Raw genomic sequence first — 26,212 nt, forward strand, 5'->3', positions numbered from 1 at the left:
TTTGGCTCTAGTCAACTATTTTTTTTTTTTTTTACAATTTAATTATGAATATAATTAGAATGAGTTAAGAGACAGGCTAGGCATCAGCCATAAAATTTCTATTTTGCAAAAGAAAAAAAAAGCACCCACATGCACAATGATTAAAAAAACAACCATCAGAACAAAAAACCCCTCCAATGCTGTGAGAATGTTAGCCTGCAGTGGAAACTTTGATAGAAGGGGAGTCTTTGTGAAATCTACCTTTATTTGAATTTCAAATTTCATTGAAATGGTGCAGTAGAAGATATTTTTATACAACATTATTTTACATCTCTGGTTTCTTTGTGGTGACCCTTTAAACCCTGCTTTTTACTTTCTCCAGTTTTAAAGCAATTTGTCACTATCATGCTTTTATGTTTAGCAACCTTCTTTAGTCTAGTGACTTGCAAGCTCTGTTTCTTTTCTCCCAAAGAGTGGTAATGCGGAGTTGATGATACATGAGAAATAGTTTGACCAAAGGGCAAGATAAAGTTAAAAATAAAGAAAATATTTGCAAATATATTTTTTTCTCCCCAGTTTCCTATTGAAAGTATAATAACTGTGGCTATATAGTAGGTTTGGGAGCTCTGGTGTCATAGTGCCTACTGCATTTGACAGCTAACCAGAAGGCTGGCAGTTCAAATCCACCAGCCACTCCTCAGAAGGAAGACTGAGCATCCACTTCCATAGAGATACTGCTTTGGAAACCCAAGCAAGGGTCGCTGTGAGTCAGGATCATCTCAATGGTAGTGATTTTGGTTTTGAGTTTATAGAACATAGTGTCAGCAAAGAATAAAGATATTATAAAAGAAAAATGAAGCCAATTAAAACTCCAAGAAAATTACATAAGAAACCTGCACAGGAAAACCAGGACCCAACTACAAAGCAAATCAAATGTGGAAAACATTGAAGCAAATTTTGGATTGTAACAAAATAGGTTCTATTTGGCCTTGTGAGGAATATTCTTTGAGAAGAGAAGGACCATAACAACTGACTTTAGAAAAAGAATCTTCACACAAAACAAAATGTATATGAATTGTTGAATGGAAGCCAATTTACTCTGTAAACTTTCACTCAAGTCACAATAAAAAGTTAATTAAAAAAGAAAAAAGAAAAAGAATCTTTGCAAAACCATTTGCACAGGCAATGAACAATATTTAGAGTCATAATAATGCAAATGTTAATGGTGTTTATCGATTTTCTAATTGGATAAATTACTGAAGGACCATTAAAATATAAAAAGGTCATTCAACATTGTTGCCTGTGGAAAAAGGGTGGAGAAGTGAGGGGAAGGATGGAGAGGAGACTACATTCTCTTTACAAAGAGAAGTTACCACTGTCTGTCAGTTTGTAGTACTGGGGTATCTTGGGTGTTGCCATGATGCTAGAAACCAAGCAACTGGTATTTCAAATACCAGCAGGGTCCCTCAGGGTTCCACTGCTTTCAGTAGAGCTTCCAGAATAAGATAGACTAGGAAGAAAGGCCTGGTGATTTACTTCTGAAAATGAGTCAATGTATACTTATGGCTCATAACAGACTATTGTCCAATACAGAGCTGAAAGATGAGCTCCCTGGGCAGAAGTCACCACACATAGCCACAAAAATGGACTCAAATACGTCAGTGACTGTGAGGGTGGTGCAGGACTAGGGAACGTTTCATGCTGTTATATACATAAGGTTGTCATGAGTCAGAGCCAACTCGGCTGCAGCTAACAACACCGCCATCACAAAGGAAAGAGTAGGAGATACTGTTGAATGTTTGTGGAGCAAGAAACAAAGGTTAAATAAGCATATTCTTTGACATTACTAAGGTAATAAAAAGAAGACCCAAATATAATACCATGACTACCAAATACTGGAAGTAGAGTAGTGTGAATTCTGTATCAGGATATTTTACAAGGTTGGTAAATCAAGAAGTTAAAGATAGCATCTGGATTTACGAAAATAACCACTAGAGGAGCTATACATTGAAATAGTTAAATAAGTTTGCTTTGTAGAATAGTCCTGGTGATGTGAGGAGGCAGGGCCCACATCTATTGCTTTCCATCATATGCTGTTTCATAAGATTTGGTTTGTTCCTTGTACATGTTGTACTTTGATATAAGCTTGTTGTTGTTGTTATGTGCCATCGAGTCATAGTGACCCCTCCTTGGGTTTCCGAGGCAGTATCACTACGGAAGTAGATTGCCCCATCTTCCTTTCAAGGAGTGGTTGGTAGGTTTGAACCACCAGCCTTCTGGTCAGCAGTCAAGTGCTTTAGGCACTACTCTACTAAAGCTCCCTTGATATAAGCACAAAACTATAAAAAAGTATACTAACAAAACTTCATCCTGAAACATTTACTCATATGAAATAAGTGAATAACACTGTATGTCTGAATGAATTTTGAAAGAGAGTAAGAGCATTTAGTTGTAGAAACACAGTTGGCCCTCCGTATCAGGGTGTTCCACATCCATTAATTCAGCCAACAATGGATTCAAAATATTGGGGGGACAGAGGGCAATTAAGTGGTCAAAGCAATCCCTCAAAGCCTAAGAGAGAGTATACAGAGCTATTTACATAGCATTTACATTGCATTAGGTATTGTAAGTAATCTAGAGATGATTTAAAGTATATAGGAGCACGAGCATAGTTTATATGCAAATACTATGCCATTTTATTGAAGGGACTTGAGCATCCGAGGATATTGGTATCAGTGGGAGGTCCTGGAATCAATTCCCCATGGATACCGAGGGATGACTGTAAAAAGGAGGAGGGCTAGAAGGCAATATTTAATGCATTGATGATTCTAATAACTAGTTAGTAAATACTACTCACTCTTGGGAAGTTCTACCTTATTTCTAAATGAAAATTCCAATGCTAAATTTCTGATCACTTAATATAATTTCAACCTTGATTAAACCACAGTAACAACAAAAACAAAACAAAAAAACTGGTTTTATGTAGCATAGTCTTATATGAGATAACACAACAGACATATATTTGACTATAGCTAGTAAAATAATTAAGGAGCCCTGATGGTGCAGTGGTCAAGCACTAGGCTGCTAAACAGAAGGTCGCTGGTTTGAATCCACAGATGCTCCATTGGAGCAAGATGTGGTAGTCTGCTCCTAGACTGAGATTTACAGCCTTGGAAACCATATGTGGCAATTCTACCCTGTTCTATAGGGTTGCTATGAGTCAGAATTGACTGGACAACAGAACGTGTTTTGGTTTAGTTAGTTATTCCTCAAGCAAGATTTCTTTCAGCTAAATAGTCCCAGAAATGTCATGTTGCTGTTGTTGTTATGTGCCATCTAGTCGGACCCGACTCATAGCGACCCCTCCTTGGGTTTCCGAGGCAGTATCACTACGGAAGTAGATTGCCCCATCTTCCTTCCGAGGAGTGGCTGGTGGGCTTGAACCGCCAGCCTTCTGGTTAGCAGTCAAGTGCCTTAGGCACTATGCTACCAGAGCTCCCAAAAGGTCATGTATGATAATGGAAAAGTGTTTTATGTTTTAGAGTCTGGCATTGAATGCTAAGTCTAATCTTCTGACCTGTGTAAACTTGGGAAATATTTCTGATCTTACTTTCACCTCTAAAAGCACTGTTGTCTTCAAATCATTTATTGAGCACCTAGTATAATGTAAGGAATACATTATCTCACTTAATTTCATAGTAGTCATGTGAACTAGAAATTATTTTCTACATGATCTTTCTCCTTCTCCAATATCTTCTACTTTGTTATTTTGAGAATTAAATGAGGTCATTGTCAGAGATGCCAGTGAATTGTTCTCTTCCCTTTCTCTTTCCCAGGGACTCTGGGAAAATGCAGATATTAAAACAGAAGAGGCAGTTCCTTTTGTCTCTTTTCTTTGGACCTGTAGAGTTACCAGAATGAAAAGAATGGAAACAGAGGTGAATGTAATAATGTTTCCAAGGATTAGATGTACTGGAAATGCCCAGACCCCCTGCAGGCCTCCAGCCACAGGATTGCATCACCTATCATAAAACTCTATAGCTCTGTTTTTCAACCAAGTTCACATTCACAGTACTAATAATGGCGTTAGCACAAGTCATTTCCAGGGAATTAAGTCCCTGTTGTCAGTGGGTTAAATCCACAGGAAATAACCTGCAGGTGACCCAATTGTATTGACCTCAAGTATGGAATTTCAGATCAATAGCTGCAGTACTTGGATTCTGAAATATAAAACAATCTCGTGTTTTTGTTACCCCAATGGATGTTACCAAACAGGGAATCATTATGGCAATGACAGGTTCTTATAATATTAGTGTTTGTTTTTGGTCCCAAAAGAAACTATTTTAAAAAGCAAATGCCTTCAGTTCATTCTTCTTGGAATATCTAATGATGACTTTCAAACATATAATGAGAATTAACAGTAATTCTAACACCACAAGTGGTTATTAATTGCTTGTACATGAAATAACATTTCCTCCTTAGAGGCAGAGGTTCTAGTTGGGCATAATATTCCTTTTGATCTGTTCACCTCTAAACTATCATAAAAAGGCAATTCTCAATTTGGAGCAAAATAAAAATGTTAAACATTGACAAAATGAGCTTGGGGGTACTAAAAGACAAAAGGGAAATAACCTTGACACCACATGAACTTTGATATTGATTTATATGGTGTTTTGGTTGCATCTAAACAAAAAACTGAAACCACTTCAAGTATATACACCAACAGTAGGAAGGTTGGGCAATCTACTTCCATAGTGATACTGCCTCGGAAACCTAAGTGGGGGGGGGTCACTATGAGTCGGGTACAAATAGACAGCAGTGAGTTTGGTTTTTTTGGTAGGAATTAATTTGAAGCAGGTTACTCAAGTGATGAAGAAGCTGAAGAGTGAGATAACCAAGCAATTAGCCACAGCAGGGAGCCTTTACCTCCTCAAGGCTGGAGGGGCAAAAGGAGGAGGGTCTGGAACCACAATAGATCTGTCCAGCTGATTAAATCCGTGGAAAGAACTGATAGTCAGGCAGAGAGACTACTTCAGGCAGATGGGTGAGCATGGGCAGGGGATAAACTAATTGTCTGGTTTTACTTTCCCCTCTCCTATCCCTACCTCCCATCTCCTGCTAATGGCTTCCACTGGCTGCAGAACACAGCTGGCTAGGATCAACCCTATACCATAGAAGAGAAGGGCAAGTATCTGAGGGCAAGAAGCCTAGGTCCAACATATGTGGTCATCTCTCCTGTGAGTTTAATTTACCTGGTTGGTACATTTCCATATCATACCAAGAACTCATGAATGGCATACTGAGCTTTCTGACTCATGGCTACCACATGTGTGTCAGATTAGAACTGTCCTTCATAGATGATCTTTTGAAAGTAGATTACCAGGCCTTTCTTCAGAGGCACTTCTGGAATGAGAGCTGGGATGCCTCCCAGCAAACCTTTGGGATTAGATATGAATGTTCTTATAATTCTGAAAAAGTTTTTCATCCAACTGTTGCACAAAGGAGTAAAAGAATTCCTACTTTTTTTTTTTGTTGTTGTTCCATTGCCAAGGTACTAGCTGACCATTCTGCCTTTAAGGACATTTAAATATGAACTGCAACCTGGAACTGAGTTTACCCTGATTTGGAACATAAGAACTAGCTTCAAGACTATGACTAAAAGCCAAGGGTTAGTAAACACTTATTTCCATCATCATAATTTATTTCTCAGCCTGTTACCCCATTGGTTAATCCTTCCATTTTGCAAATTAAAAATAATGAGACTGTGTGCAGGGGGAAGGGGGTCGATAGAAACTTTCTGTGTAGTTTTTCTATATGCCTATAACTGCTCTAAAAAATAAAGTGTATTATTTTAAAAAATGACAGTTTCCTCTTCTGAGTGGTAAGGTAAGGTTGTTGAATTTGATTCTCTTTGTCTTGAACAATGACAAAAAAACTCTCCCATATCTTTTCTTTCTCAAACAAAACTCACCTGGAGAAAGTACTTCCAACATTTGTAGAGCATCTTACATTTTTAAAGGACTTTCCTACACGCTGTGACATTCCTTCTCACTATAATCCATTTTGTCAATGTTGGCAATAACTCTAGATAATAGCAGTCAGTCACAGCATATTGCCTGCCTTAACTTTGCTCTGTTTAGTACTGGCTGTGTCTGGCTTTCTTAAATTCTGTCCAGTTTGGGCTTGAGACAAAGATACTAGAAGATAGTCCTAATTTTTAGGAAAATTCACACCCTCAAGTGGGTATGAGGGCTTGCTATCCATATCTTTAAAGCAAAGGGTATGGCTTGCCTAATATATTTAAAACCAAGTAAATTAAAGGCAGTTTAAATTATGTGGTCTCCATATTATAGCCCAGAAAGCAGCACATAGATACAAGCACATTCCCAGATGAGATTGTTAATCCTCACTTAAAAGAGTGCAGCCTAGGATGTGAAAATTTTATGAGTTCTTGAAATTTACAAAATCCCTTCAGGATAGGGACCTGAATGCAAGTCCTACCAATTTCCTCCAGAACACTCTCCTTAGCAGCAGAAGTGACCCTCCATGATTGCATCTTCTAAGACAATATAGAATAGCAACTGTGGAAATGCACACTTGCTTATTTTTTGCTCATTTTTCCTTTTAAAGGAAATTAAGAGAGCCTGGAAACTATAAAATGTTGTTTTTCTTGAGAAGCTCAGAGCTCATGAAATGAAAAGTCATGACAAAAGAACCTCAGAACCCATCATTCGAGTGCTGTTACTACATTCAACAACACCAAGAAAATCTGAAATCGTGAGCAGGCAACCAGAGAACTACCTGGGAGAATGAACTCTACTTTAGACAATATGATGACTTTGTGAAATGAAAAACAGGATGAGAATTTACGTTGAGGGGCTATTCTCCATCATGGCAGTATGGCCTCCTCATGTCCCACTAATGGGAACACGGCACCCATAGTCACCCAAGGTCAGAGTTCTATGTAGACCATTTTTTTCTTGGAAATTTTTCTCGTTTGGACTTCAACTAAGTTCCTGCCAGGCTTGCAAACTTATTTATTTATTTAACTTTTACCTTTCTTTCTTTCTTTTTTTTCTCTCCCTTAAATCAGCTTGCTTCCCAGGAAACTTTTTCCAAGGTGTCACAATCCTAGTAAGTGTACCTTGAGATTACATGCACAGATGTGGTAGTAGTTGTTTCTCCAAGGATTTGAGAATTTATTTATGGGTCTATTTTCCCTTAAATGTGTGTGTGTGTTTTCTGAATAAGAAAATAATAGGAAATAAAGCTTCATGGAGTATGACCATTGGTTAGTAATGGCTATAACCCAATGTTCTATAAAGTTACCAGTCTGGCAACAGAAACTTATAATTAATTAATTTAATATTCACATTTCTCATAAGCAAATTGTAGCTGAGTATTTACTAATGTTGGTGAACGAAGTGTGAGTGAGCCTAGAGAATGTAATGCCTCAGTTGATGATTTAGCACATCATTAATGAAATGTAATCTTTAATTCACTTAGGTTCCTTTTCAAGACCTCTTGTACTCAGTTAAACTCATTGCCATTCTGAAAGTATAAAGGCAGTGATTAGGGGGTGCAAAAGGTGACCTCTTACAGTAGATTCCACAGAAATCTGCTTTCACTGGACGAGGCTTATTTAAAAATAGGCCACCCTATATAGGGTGCTATCTTCTTTGTTTTCTATACACACACACACACATACACACACACACACACATATATATATATATATATATATATTTAAGTATATAATGTTGCAGGTTCAGAAAAAAAATTACCCATCAAAAACACAGACGCTAAAACGAAAGATATGGAGCATTGGGGATATTGTCTGTTTTCTATGATTATTGCTATCATCATTGTTACTATTCACTTAATAATTCCACAGTGCCAGTTTATCCCACCAACTGCTCCTGTTTGTGAGGTACTTACTGATCGCCTCCACAAACTGCTCAAAGAAGCTGTAAGGGAAGAGCGGCTCAGGCAGCTCCCGGAAAAACATCTTCAGTGCTCCGGTGACAACGTGGACGTCCTCCCACTGGCTGTCGTCCAAATTCAGCTTCTCTTCTGGGAAAACACGAGGAGAAATGGAACAACTGGTTTTAATGAAACAATTACAAGACACTAATTATTATGTTAATGTTTGCCTACTATCATCAGCAACCGTTAACAGCCTTCTGCACCTAGAGGTTTGGTGCTGTGTGCGTTTTTTTTGTGTGTGTGTGTTTTTTTTTCCCCTCCTTTTTCTGTAGGAAGGGAGCATTTTCAATGGAATACCATCTGTAGGAATGCAGCTAACAAAAAAACAAGAGACACAAAGAGACAGTGCCATTGACACAGTATGTCAGATACATTAATTCCCATAATGCATCAGTATGAAAATTAGCACCACAGCTCAACATGATTCAAAGCTATTTGGTTTTGAGGCCGAGGGGCTAAGAGTTGCCAATGATGGCCGGCTCAAGGGACCGGCCTAAAGGCCTTGCTGAGCCAACAGGAGACATATGCTAAACATGGCAATAGAAAATGAGTTATTGCTTTACATGTGTTAGCCTTGCTATGTACAAGGGAATAATGGGTAACACTTTTTTTTTCCTTTTTTTTTTTTTTTTCTTGCCTGAATATAAAGTCAGCAAGGAATAGAATACTGAGTGAGAAAGGATATTAATTCCTTCTCACTGCTTCAAAAGTATTGTGTATTTTTTTTTTTAGCTTTCATCTCAGTGAGAAAAATCTGCCCAGCAACAATATTAGACAGACCCCTGTTGGCCTACGTAGGCTATGCAAAGCTGTCAAAAATGATAACACACGGAAGACAAACCACAAGTGCTTACTAACTCCTTTTAGAAACAACAGAAAGGAATTGTTTGCTTGAGAAGCTTGAGTGAGTTAAGACATTTAAATATTAAAGAAAGGCAATGCCAAAATGAAGTTTTTAGTGGGAAAAAGTGATGCTGGGTGCTTGTTTTCTTCTTTTCACCCTCAAAATGAAAGTCTGGAGTAATTCTCACCCAAGAAGTAGATGTCTCAGGGTCTGAAAATGACATCCCTCACATACAATTAAAAGGAAGCAAGGCACAAAGGCATTGTTGTTGATCCACAGGATTTTTATTTCTAAACATGCTTAATGAAAACATAAACTAATCATTTTAGACAATCTGGGAGTCCACTAAAAAGCCGAATGTCCTGGCAAGAATTTAACAGGTATTTGGTAAACTGGAGTTCTGTTTCTTTACTCCTGTCTTATCCTTTACCCTTGGTGTCAGTTGTGTGAATGCAGAGAAGCATTTTGTACCAAAAACATCAGAAAAGCTGGAAATTGTCACTGTAGGGGTTCTCTGCACGGACTGTTGCACCAGTACTGTTTATTTCCTTTAAAAAATATTAGCAAAAATCTTTAGCAGATCCTTTTTTCTAAATGGACTATTAATGCCAGGGCTAGTAAGTGACCATTCCTGCTCAATAGAATGCTTGCAAGGGAATGAAGGAAGGTGGATCTGTTTATTTCAGATGGGCCGTTTTGTTCTCCCTTTTCAGTCTTCATTCCTACCTCAGTCATAACACATAATATGATCCACAACAAAATCAGCAGAGGGGACCTTCTTTCTGCCCTGCAATCATTTTTGATTGATTGTATTTCAACAATTAGTCTTTTATTTTGCTACACAGTATTGAAATACAGCGACAGCATCTTAGCAGGCCAGATTTAAACAGTCAACTGTTAACAATAGCATCAAAAAGGGAGACCTGATGGGGTTTACTGTCACTTTAAAGAACGGGGTTTTCACATTGTTGAAATCTGTCAGATATTTTGAAATGTCCCTCTCACTATGGTGCCACACCCCCTGCGTGCCCTTATAATAAAATTGGTTTTACTCCTGATTAAATCATTTTCTCCCTACCCACTACCATACTTCTCATAATGGACCTGTGCGCGCTACAGCTGGTGTTCTTCCCATGGTACCAATTCTTACTTTATCTTTTAAGCACTTTGCTGCTAAGATCTCATGCAGAGTGCTTATGTTTTGTTAAGAGCTTCATTCTTAGAGAAATAGCTTAACACATGTTCTAAAAATGTTGTACAACTTATTGCTTAAAACACATTTGGAAAATGTATAAGTAGTGAAGCTTTGGCATTGAACTTTAAGTGGAAACCTAACCACACACACACACACACACACCCCTCACACAAACAACTATCTCTACCAAAAAATTATCAGAAAAGTCCATTGCAAAATGCCTTATATAAGATTTCTCTACCCTTTTTGGTGCATAGGTTTGAGTCAGGCAGGTAAAAAGAGAATGATATTATCTTGGGCAAGAAAGCAACAACAGCAAAATGTAACTTTTTAGTCAAAGGCAAATGCCATTGATGTTAGTTACTGTCATATAAAAGAAGTTATAGTGACTCTGAAAATGAAACGTGTGCGTGTGTGTGTGTATATATATTTGTTGTAATATATATATACATATATATATATATATAGTTGTTGTTGTTGTTATGTGCCATTGAGTCAGACCCAACTCACAGCGACCCCTCCTTGAGCTTCCGAGGCAGTATCACTATGGAAGTAGATTGCGCCCAACCTTCCTTCCAGGGAGTAGCTGGTGGGTTTGAACTGCCAGCCTTTTGGTTAGCAGTCAAGTGCCTTAGGCACTTTGCTACCAGAGTTCCTATATATATATACACACACATATATATATATGGGTTGATAATGATGTATCTGACATTATTATTATCAACTTGTCTTGCATAAACCCACTTTTATACTGTAGATACTTATGTAGTCTTCAATTAAAGAAAAATAAAATAATTTGTAGCCCTTCAACAAGTAGCTAATTATAAAATATGACAGGAAGTTGGGAACAGTCTTTTTTAATATACTATATATTTTTTTAATATCAAGTTTGTCATAATCTGCCAAAATTAAGAGCCTTTGTAAACCAGAGGGCCTCAAAGCATATCAATGACACTGTGTTTCATGTAAACATACAGTTTTGCCCATGTTTATAAATCTTCTCATGAATCCAACCAGTTTTCAAGATGAATTGATTATAAGTCTATCCTAATACTAACAGGTATTATACACATTTGTATTATTTGATAAGTCTTTCTAGCTAGACTGCTAGCAGTTATGATGTCTTATATTCTCCCTTTTCCTATAGAGCAGGTTTCTCAACAATGGAACCACTGACATTTGGTATTAGTGATTATTGAATGATTTTTTGCTATGGGGGCTATTCTGTACATTGTAGGATGTTTAGCAGCATCCTGGTCTCAACCCACTAGATTCCAGTAGCACTACTTAGTGGTGATGATGAAAAAATGTCTCCAGATATTGTCAAATGTATCCTTGAGGCAAAGTGACCCCTGGCCACTGAAAAGAAGCCTATGCAATTCTATAGAAGTTACTCAATAAATACTGATTTATGAAAAGGCTCTTAAGAGGGAAGATAATTAGAAAACTAGATACTCACACAGTAAAATTTACTCAATATGATTTTAAGAGGTGGTCATACTATTATTGCCAAATTAAATGCATTTTAAGAACAAAATCACATGACCACATTGCAGGGCACTTTGCAACAAAAACAACAACAGACAATTATTTAGTGCTTACACTGTGTTAAGGACAATGCTATGCATTTTACATTCATTGTTTCATTTAATCCTCCCCATAAGGCAATGAAGTAGATGTTATTGTTATCATCATCTCCATTTTACTACAGGGATAGTGAAGCACAGGAAATTAAGTAACTTTCCCACAACTGACAAGTGATGAAACCAGAATAAAACCCCAGTAAAACCCCACTCAAAACCACCATATTTAAACTTCATCTCTGCTGCCAGAAGCTTAAAGGAAAAAGGCAAATAAATAGTAACTTCAAATGGTACTAGATTGACTATTACTACAAACATAGTGATTTTTGTATTTTATCCCAAAATGTCATATGTTAGGCTACATTTTTACCTATAAATCAACTTTGGTTTTTCAAAATTATCCATCTATAGCAGGCAGAGATTCTAATTTAAACAGATAAAGAAATTGGCAATAAAAAGAAAGTATATAAGCAAAGGGTCAGAAGATGGAGTAAATTGGCAGGTGGTAGTAGGGTAGTTTGCTTTGCTTCTGGAATCTGTGTCATCAGTTTTACACACATTAGCAGGGTCATACATGGCGGGAAGGTTTTGGCAGAGCTTCCAGACCAAGACAAACCAGGAAGAAGGACATGGTGATCTATTTCTAAAAATAGTGGTCAGTGGAAACCTTATGAACAGCAATGGAACATTGTTTGATATAGTACCAGGAGAAAAGCCCCTCACGTTGGAAGGGATTAAAAATACGACTGGGGAAGAGTTGCCTCCTCAAAGTAGAGTTGACTTTAATGATGTGGATGGAGTAAAGCTTTCAGGACCTTCATTTGCTGATGTGGCATTATTTAATATGAGATGAAACAGCTGCAAATATCCATTAATAATCATAACGTGGAATGTACATAGTATGAATATAGGAAAATTGGAAGTTGTCAAAAATAAAATAGAATGCATAAAGATTGATATCCTAGGCATTACTAAGCTGCAATGGACTGGTATTGCCATTTTCAATCAGTCTAAAATGTTGGGAATGACAAATTGAAGAGGAATGGCATTGCATGCATTATCACAAAGAATGTTTCAAGATCTATCCTGAAGTACAATGCTGTCACTGACAGGATAGTATCCATACATCTACAGGGAAGACCAATTAATAAAACTACTATTCAAATTTACACACAAATCACTAATGACAAAGTTGAAGAAATTACAGGTTTTTATCAACATCTGTAGTCTGAAATTGATCAAGCATGCAATCAAGATGTGTTGATAATTACAAATGATTGGAATGCAAAAGTTGGAAACAAAGAAGGATCTGCAGTTGGGAAATATGGCCTTGATCATACAAATAACATTGGAGACTGCAGGATAAAATTTTGCAAGACTTATTATAAAATTTTGCAGTGACTTATTCATGGCAAATACCTTTTCTTTTCCAACAATATAAATGGTACTACACATGTGGATCTCACAAAATGGAATACACAGATACCAAATTGACTATATATGTGGAAAGAGATGATGTAGAAGCTCAATATTATCAGTCAGAGCAAGGCCAGAGTCTGACTGCAGAGCAGCCATCAATTGCTCATATGTAGATTCAAGTTAACAAGTCTACAATAGCCAAAGCAGGAACTTGATTATATCCCACCTGAATTTACAGACCATCTCAAGAATAGATTCAACTCATTAAATGTCAGCATCCGAAGACGAGATTGTTGTGGAATGACATCATACACGAAAAAAGCTAAAGGTTATAAAAGGTTAATAAAACGACAGGAAAGAAAGAAAAGACTGAAATGGATGTCAAAAGAGACTCTGAAACTTGCTTCTGAATGTAGACTAGCTGAAACAAATGGAAGAAATGGTTAAATCAAACAGCTAAACAGAAGATTTCAAATGGCAGCTCAAGAAGATAAAGTAAAATATACTGATACGTGCAAGGACTTAGAGTTGGAAAACCAAAAGGGAAGCACATGCTTGGCACTTCTCAAGCTTAAAGAAATGAAGAAAATATTCAAGCCTCAAGCTGCAATACTGAAGCATTCTAGCTCTGGTGGCAAAGTACCTAAGGCATTTGATTGCTAACCAGAAGGCTGGCAGTTCAAACCCACCAGCCATTCCTAGGAAGGAAGGTTGGGCAATCTACTTGCGTAGTGATACCACCTCAGAAACCCAAGGAGGGGTCACCATGAGTCAGGTCTGACTTGAGGGCAGTGTGTTTGGTTTGGGCATAGGCAAAATATTGAATGATGCAGGAACATCAGAAGAAAATGGAAGAAATACAGAGAATCACTGTACCCCCCAAAAATTGATTAACATTCAACCATTCAGGAGGTAGCATATGAACAAGAATTGATGGTATTGAAAGAAGTAGTCCAAGCTTCATTGAAGGTATTGGTGAAAAACAAAGCTCCAGGAATTGATGGAAAACCAACTGAGATGTTTCAACAAAAAGATGCAATGCTGGAAGCACTCACTTGCCTATGCAATTACATGGCTAATTGACTGGAAGTGATCCATATTTGCAATCATTCCAAAAAAGGTGATCCCATAGAATGCAGAAGTCATTGAATATCATTAATATTAAACATAAGTAAAATGTTGTTGAAGATAAGTCAAAAATCCTTGCAGAAGCACATTGACAGGAAACTGCCAGAAATTCAAGCTGGATTCCGAAGAGGAGGTGGAATGAGACACATCATTGTTAATGTCAGATGAATCTTGGCTGAAAGCAGAGAACAGCAGAAAGATGTTTATCTGTGTTTTATTTTACAAGCAAAGACATTCAACTATATGGATCATAACAAATTATGGATAATATTGTGAAGAATGGGAATTCCAGAACAGTTAATTCTGCTTGTGAAGAACCTGTATATAGAGCAAGAGTCAGTCATTCAAACAGAACAGGGGATACTGCATGGCTTAAAATTAGGAAAAGTATATAGGAGCTCTGGTAGCATAGTGGCTAAAGCACTTGACTGCTAACCAGAAGGCTGGCGGTTCAAATCCACCAGCCACTCCTCGGAAGGAAGGTTGGGCAATCCTACTTCCGCAGTGATACTGCCTCGGAAACCCAAGGAGGGGTCGCTAGGAGTCGGGGCCGACTCGACGGCACATGACAACAACATATGCAGAAAGAGTGTGAGGGCAGCTTCTGACTTCCTCTAACTTCACAAGTGAGGAGAAGATCAAGATCAACAGCCCAATCCTGATTCCTATGAAGCAGAGGTAAAGCATCCCTCTACTCCTCATTTTTTTTTTTTTAACCAATTATGACACCAATGGTCCCTCCGAAGGCACTCTCTACTCCACTGGGTTTGATAATCTCTGTAATGGTGACACATAACTCATAGACTGTACCAATGATTATAGGGCTTCATGTACCTTATTTACTTGGTCTGACCCCAAGTGTGCCTTGCACACTTTACATTATTAGCAAGCTATGCTATCTTTTCGGTGGGCTACAAGCATTTCACATTTACATAGTCCCACCCAATCAGGTAGTGGAAGTTACAAAGACTGTGGCTAGAAGGGCCATACCAAGCACTCACTGGCTCTTCTAGCCATTAGTTCATTCATACTTGAATAATTAACTTCTACTTTCCAATCATTTTAAGTGTAATCACACTCATGAAAGCATGTAAGCCAGTCACTTCATGCCTTTATCTCTTCTCATTTTAAATAACCAATTTCTAAATTGCTGATCTCTATCAAACCTGTACTCTCAGGAGACAAGCATGTTGCTTTTTTCTGAAGAATCTTCTGTTTCAGTTGGAACTTTGAGCATCTGCATCCATAGGCAAAGTCCAGAGCAAGCCATCAAATTGCAGCAGTTTACATTAGCTTACACTGTCAAACATCTTCCTCTTCACTTGGTTGAGTCCTGGTCAGGTCATCCCTAGCCATCCACGCTAGGTCAATGGGTACCAGCTATAAGCTTGGGAGTTCACACACTTCCATGCACTTCAGACCAGACAGTCCTTTATCTCTCTCTCTCTCATGCCTAGTCTCTATAGGCTAGGACAATGGGTACCATGTATAGGTTCAGGAGTCCACATAACTCCTGCACTCCAGACCAGTGAACCCTTTCTCTCTCTCATTCCTGGCCTCCATGGGCTAGATCAACAGGTACCAATGGAACATGGCAAAATTCAGCCTGTCTCTTCATTGTTTCATCTCCCCACTTCCCACTCATTGAGTAGCTCCAAACCAAAAACCAAACTCACTGCCGTAGAGTCAATTCAACTCATAGCGACCCCTCCTTGGGTTTCTGAGGTGGTATCTCTACAGAAATAGACTGCCAATCTTCCTTCCTAGGAGTGGCTCAGGTGGTCACAAAAAGTGAGGATACCAGACTGTCTACTCACCAGCTCCCTTTAACTTCCAGTTCTAGAAGAGGGTTCTTTCTGATGGGTGCTGCCTTTTCCTGCCTCAGTGCACCCAAAGACAAGACACTTACTTGAAATTCAAAACACAAAACAGTATTTTTTTTTTCCCCCTCTGTTAGTCCTTCCTTCACATGCAAGGCTCCTTTTCTCTCAGCAGTTACAGGTGGATCTGTATGTCATTTCAAAAGCAAATTTTCTGACTCTGAAGGTTCTGGGTGGATCTCAGGTTTTCAACCCCAATTCTCTGGAAACAAGAAGCCTGTGTTTCTTCTGGAGAAATCCTAGTTCATCATTTAGCATATACAATCAATTATTGGCTGAAGGCAGAATTACACACTCTCTATAATCTATGAAACCCAGTATCCATTCCTACATATATTTAGATCTGCTTAAAAAACCAGGTAGGATAAATATTCAATATCCATAGTACATTCAAATGAACACATAACCTCTTTAAAAACATTCCAGTGTCATCTTCTCCTTTCCATCCTTTGACTATCTTTCTATTCATATGCATATGGCCTTGGGCTTCTGGCTGGGTGGAACAGTAGACCCTGGCCCCTTTCAATCATATTGTTTAATTAGCCTGGCTCTTGCCCCAGGCTTTTCTCCTTTCAGCTTTAGCATAACATCTCTTATATACCTTTCAGTCATTACAGGTAACAACAACCAAAGTAACCATCTAAGCATCAAACGTTTCAGTTCCCATGTCCCTTCATTTTTTCTCTTACAATGTCTCATGTTTTGAGTCTGGAACTATTTCAATGAATACTCTCCTGATAGCAATTGCAAAGAGTATGGGAGTGGTATCTGACTTCCTTTAACTTCACAAGGGGGAAAAAGGATCAAAATCAACAGCCCAAAGCTAATTCCTCTGAGGCGGAGTTCAGATATACCTCTACCCTCCAACCCTCTTACCATTCCTGTCACCATCTGTTCCTCCCACAGCAATTTCTATTTCCTTACTGGGTTTGATAACCTGTTGCAATAGCCACACAAAACTCAAAGACAGTATTTAGGATTATGGGAGTCTAAACAACTTATTTTCATGGTTCCACACTCACAAGTGTGTCTCACACCTTATTTACGTTATTAGCAAATCCACTCCCCTTGGGGAGCTGTGGTGGCATAGTGCCTAAGGCATTTGACTGCTAACCAGAAGGCTGGTGTTTCAAATCCACCAGCTATTCCTCAGAAGGAAGATTGAGCAATCCACTTTTGTAGTGATACCACCTTGGAAACTAAAGGATGGGTCACTTTGAGTCAGATACAATTCAATGACAGTGTTTTTTGTTTTTTTTGGTATTTTTTTGGTGGGCCACAAGCACTTCACATTTGCATAATCCCATCCAGTCAGTTGGTGGGAGTTACAAAGATCATGGCTAGAAGGTCCATACGAAGCAATTCACTGTACTAGGTGCAATAGGTTTATATTCTTTCATCATATTTATTCAATCTGTATGCTGAGCAAATAATCCAAGAAGCTAGACTATATGAAGAAGAACGCAGCCTAAGGATTGGAGGAAGACTCATTAACAACCTGTGATGTGCAGATGACACAATCTTCCTTGCTGAAAGTGAAGAGGAACTGAAGCACTTATGGATGAATATGGGTTCCACCTCAACATTAAAAAAAAAGAAAATCCTCATAACTGAACTAATAATATCATAATGAATGGAGAAAAGAATGAAATAGTTAGGGATTACATTTTGCTTGTATCCACAATCAACATCCATGGAAGTAGCACTCAGGAGATCAGATGACGTATAGAATTTAGCAAATCTGATGCAAAAAGCTCTTTAAAATGTAAAAGAGCAAAGATGTCACTTTAAAGCCTAACTTGCATCTACTCCAAACTATGGAATTTTCAATTACTTCATACATATAAAAGCAGGGCAATGCATAAGGAAGACTGGAGAAGAATTGATTTATTTGAGTTATGGTGTTTGCAAAGAAAACTGAATATACACAGACTACCAGAGGAATGTAGGAGCTCTGGTAGCATAGTGGCTAAAGCACTTGATTGCTAACCAGAAGGCTGGCGGTTCAAACCCACCAGCCACTCCTCGGAAGGAAGGTTGGGCAATCCTACTTCCGTAGTGATACTGCCTCGGAAACCCAAGGAGGGGTCGCTATGAGTCGGGGCCGACTCGACGGCACATAACAACAACAACAACAACAACCAGAGGAATGTACAAACCTATTGTGGAAGAAGTACAGCCAGAATTCTCCTTAGAGCAAAGATAATGAGACTTCATGATGCATATGCTGGACATGGGAGCTCTGGTAGCATAGTGCCTAAGGCACTTGACTGCTAACCAGAAGGCTGAGAGTTCAAACTCACCAGCCACTCCTCATGTGAGTCAATCTGAAGCCAGAGTTCTAGCAGCCTCCAGGAAAATCTTTAACCAGAAACCTTTTAGTGTCAGCAATGCTAACAGGACTTTTGTAATTCTAAACACTCCTTAGGGCCTTTATCTGCCCTCCAGTCTCAGCAGGTATCAAGGAACTTCCTCCGAACTCAGCACGCATCACAAAAGCCATCCGGATTCAGCACTTATCGGAGATTTGCTCGACTCCTGAAAGTCTCCCACATATCTGAGCCGCATCCTCCCTAGATAATATTTTCCTAAGTGAACTTTGGAGCCGAGGGGTTTCTTTACGTCCCCCAACATCTTAGATCACTGCCCTAAATCCCTTAGCAACAACCAATCATCTGTACCCTCTTGCCCTGGTGCTGCCCCTCCCCATATTGTTTCATAAATTTGTGAGAATATCGGGGCACGGGGTCTTTTGCTTAAGCCACTGACCTGGTAAGGGCAAAGACCCTAACTTAAGTTAGCTAATAAACTTTCCTAGTGCATTTGCATTGTCGTGTGTTGGCATATTCCTCTCTTCCGAGCATCTCCTTTATAGCCTGGGTACAACACTCAGAAGGAAGATGAGGCAACCTACTTCTGTAGTGATACTGTCTCGGAAACCCAAGGAGGGGTCGCTATGAGTCGACTCACATATGACTCGACGGCACATAACAACAACAAGAACATGTTGGACATGTTATCAGTAGGGATCAGTTCCTGGGGAAGGAGAGCAAGCTCAGTTAAGTAGAGGGTCCAGAAAGAAGAGGAGACCTTCAATGAGATGGATTGACACAGTGAGTGACTGCAACAATGTGCCCATATATAGCAATGATTGTGAGCATGGTGCAGGACTAGGCAGTTTCATTCTGTTTTCCTTAGGGTCTCTATGAGTTGGAACTGATTGTACAGTATCTAACAAAAAAATGGAGTGAAGAAGACATGTAATCAAGCGGAAGAAGATTGTATAAAATATCTACTCCAGGCCTGGCTTTACTACTAATTTTTTGTATATCCGTTTGTTTATTTGTGAAAGGAAGGTAACTGGAAAAGATCTTGTTGCAAAAATGTACCTAAAAGTATTTCTAAAGAATAAGGACCTTAACATATTTGAGACACCTCAATGATGGGGAAAGTGAATAAGGGACAAATGGCAACATGTATATGAACTAAGATAATGGAGACACTGGGGAAATGTTATAAACCATCCCAGTTGTTTTAGAGGAATTATCTCAGTATAATGTAGTTTATCATGTGGGATCAACAGAAACTTTACATGATGGAGTTGACGATAGGGAAGAAGTCTCGTTGACTCAAGTTACCTCACTATCCTTACTTTCACATTCTTTACTGGTTTCCCCTGGGTTTTTAGTTCCAAGAAAATCAAATCCACTGCCATCGAGTTGATTCTGACTCATAGTGAACCACATAATGTTCCCAAGGCTGTAAATCTTTATAGAAGCAAAATGCCTCATCTTTCTCCCGTGGAGCAGCTGATGAGCTCAAAGTGCTGACTTTTTGGTCAGCAGCCCAAAGCTTTACTCGCTACACCAGAACTCCTATGTTAAATTCATTTTGTTAATAGCTTTTGGCTTAAAGTGTTTAAACAGAACTGTAGATAGAGTAAGCTACACAATCCAAATGCTACATGACTTCATGAGATCACAGAAAAATATACCTAATAGTCATATCCAAACAAGGCTATCTTGAAATAGCCTTTCTTGAAGGGTCTTTAGTGCATTTCACTTATTTAGTAAAAATTTATCTATAACAAGTGAAAAGCAATTACATTTGAGAAAAAATTGATAATAATTATTAGCAAAAATCTTTATTTTAAAAAAGAACTGACGAATGGACATTCCACAGCCACAGTAACTCAGTGGTAGTTTCCAAGGAAAAAGATCATGTAAATATCACCAGTGGTTTCATCACCATTTTTTCTATCTCTTGCAATGTATATTGTTCTGTAGATTGGTAAAAGTTGCAATATCAGACTTGGTTTAAGCTAAAGTCAAACTGTTTTAACCATGTGAAATATGTGTTGTTTGAAATGTGCCTGTTATTAGTTGTTGCTGTTAGGTGCCATCGAGTCGTCTCTGACTCATAGTGCACCTGTGTACAAAAGAATGAAACACTTCTCGGTCCTGCATCTGTCTCACAGTCCTTGCTATACCTGAGCCCATTGTTGCAGCCTCTGTATCAATCTATCTTGTTGAGGGCCTTCTCTATTTTCGCTGACCTTCCACTTTACCAAGCATAATATCTTTCTCTAGGGAATGGTCCCTTTTGACAACATGATCAAAGTAGGTGAGATGAAGTCTGGCCATTCTCTCTTCTAAGGAGCATTCTGGCTGCCTTTCTTCTAGGACAGATTTGTTGGTTCTTCAGGCAGTCCATGATGTTTTCAGTATTCTTTGCCAACAGAATAACTCAAAAGCATTGACTCTTCTTCAGTCTTCTTTATTCATTGTTCAGCTTTCACATGCATAGGAGGCAAATGAAAATGCCATGGCTTGGGTTAGGATTTCCTTAGTCTTCAAAGAGATATCTTTGCTCTAAAGCCCTTTAAAGAGGTCTTTTGCAGTATTTTCACCCAGTGCAATATGTCATCTGATTTCTTGACTGGTGTCTCCATGATTGTTTATTGTGGAACCAAATAATATGAAATCTTTGGCAACATCAATCTTCTCTCCATTTATCATGATGCTGCTTACTGGTTCAGTTGTAAGGATTTTTGGTTTCTTTACGCTGACGTGTAATCCATATTACCATGTGCCTGTAGATAACTGGAACTATTCAGAATAGAATGGTACCACAAAAGTAAAAAGGGAACTCTTTTGTGTGTATTGAAAATCAAATGCATTTTCCCTTGCATTTTTTCCACTGCATTTTCAAAGCCTTTTCATAACTTTTATTTTATTGTCATAACAAAAGAAGAGGAAAAGATACCCCAAGTTTTCCAGGTTAAGGAAAGAATAACTCTGATTTCATTAAGAAAGCAACAAGAACTATTACATCATGAGGCTCTCATAAAGGATGTGGACTCTGTCTAGGACAGATGACCACTGGAAACCTTATCTGAAAGACCAGCTGGGTATATGAAAGTCATACTATGAATGAAGGAGATGCCAGAGGGACTATTGATTAAAAAAAATAATGGTATGTTTGGCCATAAAATGAAACTGGAAGATTCAAAGTGCATAAAATGACACTGTTTATCTATAAGGATGTAGCAGATTTTCAGTTAGAGTTTAAAGGAGCAGATAAAAAATGAAATTTGGTTGAATCATGCAAATAGCTCAACCTTTCCTGTTGTGATGGCTTCTTGAAGTGACAGTTCAATCTGATTTCTGGTTGGAGTAGAGAGGTTCCAAATTCTCAAACATGTTGATGTAAACCCTGCGTGAAAAGCCACACCTCTCCATGCTGCACTATCGAAAGCCCCTTCCATTAATACCTTGGTTATAACATGAGACTTCATTGATGACAATATCTTAGAAAACTAGACAGTTAATTTGTTTGTTTGCTTAATTCTTATTAAACATGCATTGACCACAGAAACTATGTGCCAGGCACTGTGCTATATGCTTTTGAAAGCTATAGCTGCTGTGGCTATTGTATAAGGAGAGGGCTGTACTAGGTGCTCATAAATATATACTAATGTGAGTATAAAGTTTTAGACAGGAAGGGATATCTTATAATGTGTTTCTGTCCCCTAGACTCATACTCTATTGACTTTGAAGATGAGCAGAAACAAACTCAAAGAACAAGCACATCACTCCAAAAATGTGTGTATGATGCCCTGAAAATTTGTGGCTGAAAAATATATGTCATGTTCGTGGATCATATCTAAACTTTTCATTAACATAAGGGTTATGACACACTTTCTAAAATATGGTAGACAACAGAGGTAGTTGTTTAGGAAATTCCAACTGAATGAAAATAATTATCTGTATTCAGAGAAAGGGTTTGAAGCTAGAATTATTTAAATAATTGCTGCTTATTGAGGCTCAACCAAACAATTTCAAATGATTTTCTCTATAAACTAGTAGGACACCCTATAGTGCGGCCTCCAGACATAGAATAAAACCAAGATTGCCATTTTCTTTGTCATTCTTTTTTCCCATCTAGTACTTCTGGAGTAGAAATATTTCATTGTTGCAATAGCCTGTGACTCAAAATAGAGGACATTTAAGACTTCCTCAGGCAAAACTTAATCCAAGCTCAATCAACTGTCTATGGCCAAATCATCTATCAAAGGAGAAAGAAGAAATTGATTTTAAATAGGAAAACCTGTACTCCAAAATCAAAGAGATTTATTTTTTCACAGTTTATCACAGTAACTCCTAGGAAGTTATTAGGAGGCTTACATTTGAAAACGGTCACTTTACCTTAAGAAGAAATGGTTGGGCCTTGACATAAAATACACTGCTTCGCAATCTAGTCCACAAAAACGGCAGTTTTGTGTGGCTTCCTTGAAGTAAGAAAGAGGCAGGAAGCAAGGAAATAACCAGTAACATTCTCAGGTGACCTTTTTTTTTTTTTTTTTTTTTTAAAAGCTGTTATTTCGTAATGTCCAATGGAATCATTTGGCATGCCTGTTGGCTTGCTCTCTATATACTATATACCATGTGTTCATGATCAGAAAACATTGGAGAAGGATCAACTAAGTGAATAATGTCGCAGGGTAATATGGGATTATCTTTAGTTACTATCTTTGAAGGAAGTAGACTAACATTCTACTATATCCAGCTCAGGAACTGAGTCAGGAATACGTATGTCTTATTTTTATTTCTCCTTAGATTTCATTTGAATGTAAACAATAACATAATAAATAGGTACAACTGAAACTTGTGAAGCAAGCACCACAGATGGAAAGTATAACAAATGTGTCATTGCTTTGTGTATTTTTAATTTATAATGGCATAACATAAAACATCTTCCCATCATCATAACTACATGCATAATGCCACCTTGTAAAATGATGTTATTGACGTTATGCTTCTCTCCAGGCTTCTCACATTTTGTCTAGGCATCTGAGAAGAGATAGCTTTGCTCTGACTCTAACAACGACAATAACTAGTTTTTTTTTTTTTAAGTTAGGATCATAAATAAAGAAAAAATGATGTATTTCATGGTACCAAAATACGTTTCTTTAATTCCTTTCTTACTCAGAGCTGCCAGCACTGCTCTCATTTCCATTCAGTCAAAGACTTTTTGTACTCTACAGACACTATACACAATGGTTCATTTTACTTGACCATTTTCTCCAAACAGATTCTGAATTTGCTTGAATTCCATGGATGATTTCATACATTACATTCAAAGGGTAGAGAATCTGTAGGATTAAATTTCAGCAAAGTCATTTTTTAAAGCTTTTGTATTGGCTCTAAATTTCAACACTGCTACTTGTTCCCTCCAAGTTATATGATATTTGTAAATATCAACAGAAGGTCAGGTCCAACCGTATCTCATTATGTTATCTAGGAAATAAACATAAGTCTTAAAAATGACTACACAGAAACAATATACCTAATGTAGGTATATGCACATATATAAAGGTTTCTTAACATTTTGGTTTCCTCACTTGTCATATGAGAACTGTTATCACTCCCTGCTAAATTTATGTGAGCATGAAGTGAGACAATGCAAAACCTTGCTGCTATCATTTTCTTTCTTTTTCTATTTTTTTTTTTTTAACAAAAAACAAAAACAAAAAAAGGACATAATTTTCTTTGTCAGCCTGACTTTAGCAAATATTATCCCTCTTACTCTGGTGGCGTAGTGCCTAAGGCATTTGGCTGCTAACAAGAAGACTGGAGGTTCAAACCCACCATCCACTCCTCGGAAGGAAGATTGGGAAATCTACATCCCTGGAGATACTGCTTCGGAAACCCAAAGAGGGGTTACTATGAGTCAGAAATGACTCAATGGCAGTGACTTTTTTTTTTTTTTTTTGGTACTATACTGTTGGTATATGTAAGATTAAAAATGATAAGATGCAGCAAGATAGGGAATTGGATTTTTGCAAACTAAGAAGACTTCTGTCTGGAAATACCCTTTCAGGAAAGTTGAAATAAAAGGTAAACAAAATTGGTAAATTAAGACATTATTACTCTAATTTGTTGAAACCATTTCATTCCTTGAAAAGACGTTGTTAATTGTCAATTAAAGATAACTATAATGAAGAGATTTCTGGCAATTATTGAGGATAATATTTCTTTAACACCTAAATTAGCCTGATTAGTTTAACTCATCCAAGTAGTGAAGTAAAATTTTCCATTTCATATCACAAGAAGAGCCAGAGCACTACAAAAGTGCATGAAATAAGAGATGGGTGTTTTATAAATTTTACAACTATGTGCATAAAGGTAAGCAAGATAGCCAGGTCTCTTTGCATTAATTTCTTTCTTCTTCTTTTTTTTCTTTCCTGTTTTTATTGTGATTTGGGTGAAAGGTTAGAAGACAAATGGATTTTCTGTTCAACAATGCATACACATTTTGTCTTGTGACATTGATTGCAATCCCCACAATATAACAGCATTCTTCTCACTTCCTCCCTGTGTTTACCATTTCCTTTCGTTCTTCTTTCTTATTGGTTCCTACTGCTTAGCTCTATCCCTGGGAAAATGCTGCCCTATTTATCTCCTAGGAGCTCTGGTAGCATAATGGCTAAAGCACTTGACTGCTAACCAGAAAGCTGGCGGTTCAAACCCACCAGCCACTCCTCGGAAGGAAGGTTGGGCAATCCTACTTCCGTAGTGATACTGCCCCAGAAACTCAAGGAGGGGTCACTATGAGTTGGGGCCGACTTGACGGCACATAACAACAACAACAATTTATCTCCTATCCTTGATTGCTCTAATGGTGTGTATCTCCTTAGTGTTACTGTTTACCTTATAGGCCTGTCTGTTGTTTGGCTGAAAGTTGAGCCACAGGAGTGAGTTCTGTTCTAGGTTTGAAGATGTCTAAAGGCCACAGTGTTGGCAGTTCCACCAGTCTCTATCAGATGGGCAAGACTAGTCATTTTTATGATTCTGAGTTTTGTTGCACATTTTTCTCCAACTCTGTATGGGATTTGCATTAGTTTCTTTTTGAAACCACAGAATAAGATCTATCAGAATAGTGACAAAGAATCTTAATGAAAGTGGTTATTATCAATAATTTTTTTTTTATGTATGAGAAAGTTTCAGAATTTTTTTCAACTTCAAAAGGAAGCCTGCCCACCTGACTCTAGGGGCCTGTTGACAATTTCAGCTTTCAAAGATATGGAGCATATCCTCACTCTTGCCCTCTTTTCTTCTGTAACTTTGGACAAACGTAATTCATACAAATAATTCATAAGATTTTTTTTTCATTACAAAAGAGGGATAAGTACTAGTTGATTAAAATGGTCATAAACGATACTTGAAAATGATATTTGAGAACCTCTAATTATTTATTAGGCAGTGCCTGGTGATTATTATTTTTATTTTTAAAATTGTATTTATTTAAACTTGAAATATGTAATATATTTACACAATTTAATGTTGATAATATATATATATATATTTTTCTTTCAAAAAGTCTCTTTCTGGCTGTCCCCAGCTACCCAGTTCCCATTTCCAGGGAAAATGAGTATTATCAATTTCTTATGTGCTTCAAAATATTTTATATACATATAGGAAATATGACCTTTCAATATCATTAAAAAAAACATAAATGGCAAAGCAATATATGCACTCTTCTGTATCTTTATTTTTGTTTTTCATTTGACAATATATCTTAGAGATTACTATCAGGTCAGGAAAATCTTGCTTTTTTTTTTTACAATTATATTGCATACTTTTATAAATGTGCTATAGTTTACTTAACAAATCATCAATTGTTGGATACTTTGCAT

General features: G+C 37.7%; 1 protein-coding gene across 1 annotated transcript in view; it reads right to left on the reverse strand.

Moving 5' to 3' along the window:
- The window catches only part of ARHGAP15 (Rho GTPase activating protein 15), an 898,999-nt gene that overhangs the window by 182,675 nt on the left and 690,112 nt on the right, over nt 1-26,212 (reverse strand). Inside the window, exon 11 of the mRNA XM_007934953.2 lies at nt 7,918-8,052. Within this exon, the coding sequence (XP_007933144.1) occupies nt 7,918-8,052 (135 nt within the window). The remainder of the gene's footprint in view (nt 1-7,917; nt 8,053-26,212) is intronic.

Source organism: Orycteropus afer, unplaced genomic scaffold (assembly GCF_000298275.1).
Source record: "Orycteropus afer afer isolate SDZICR_OR568_19922 unplaced genomic scaffold, OryAfe1.0 scaffold00023, whole genome shotgun sequence".
NCBI classification, from domain to species: Eukaryota; Metazoa; Chordata; class Mammalia; order Tubulidentata; family Orycteropodidae; genus Orycteropus; species Orycteropus afer.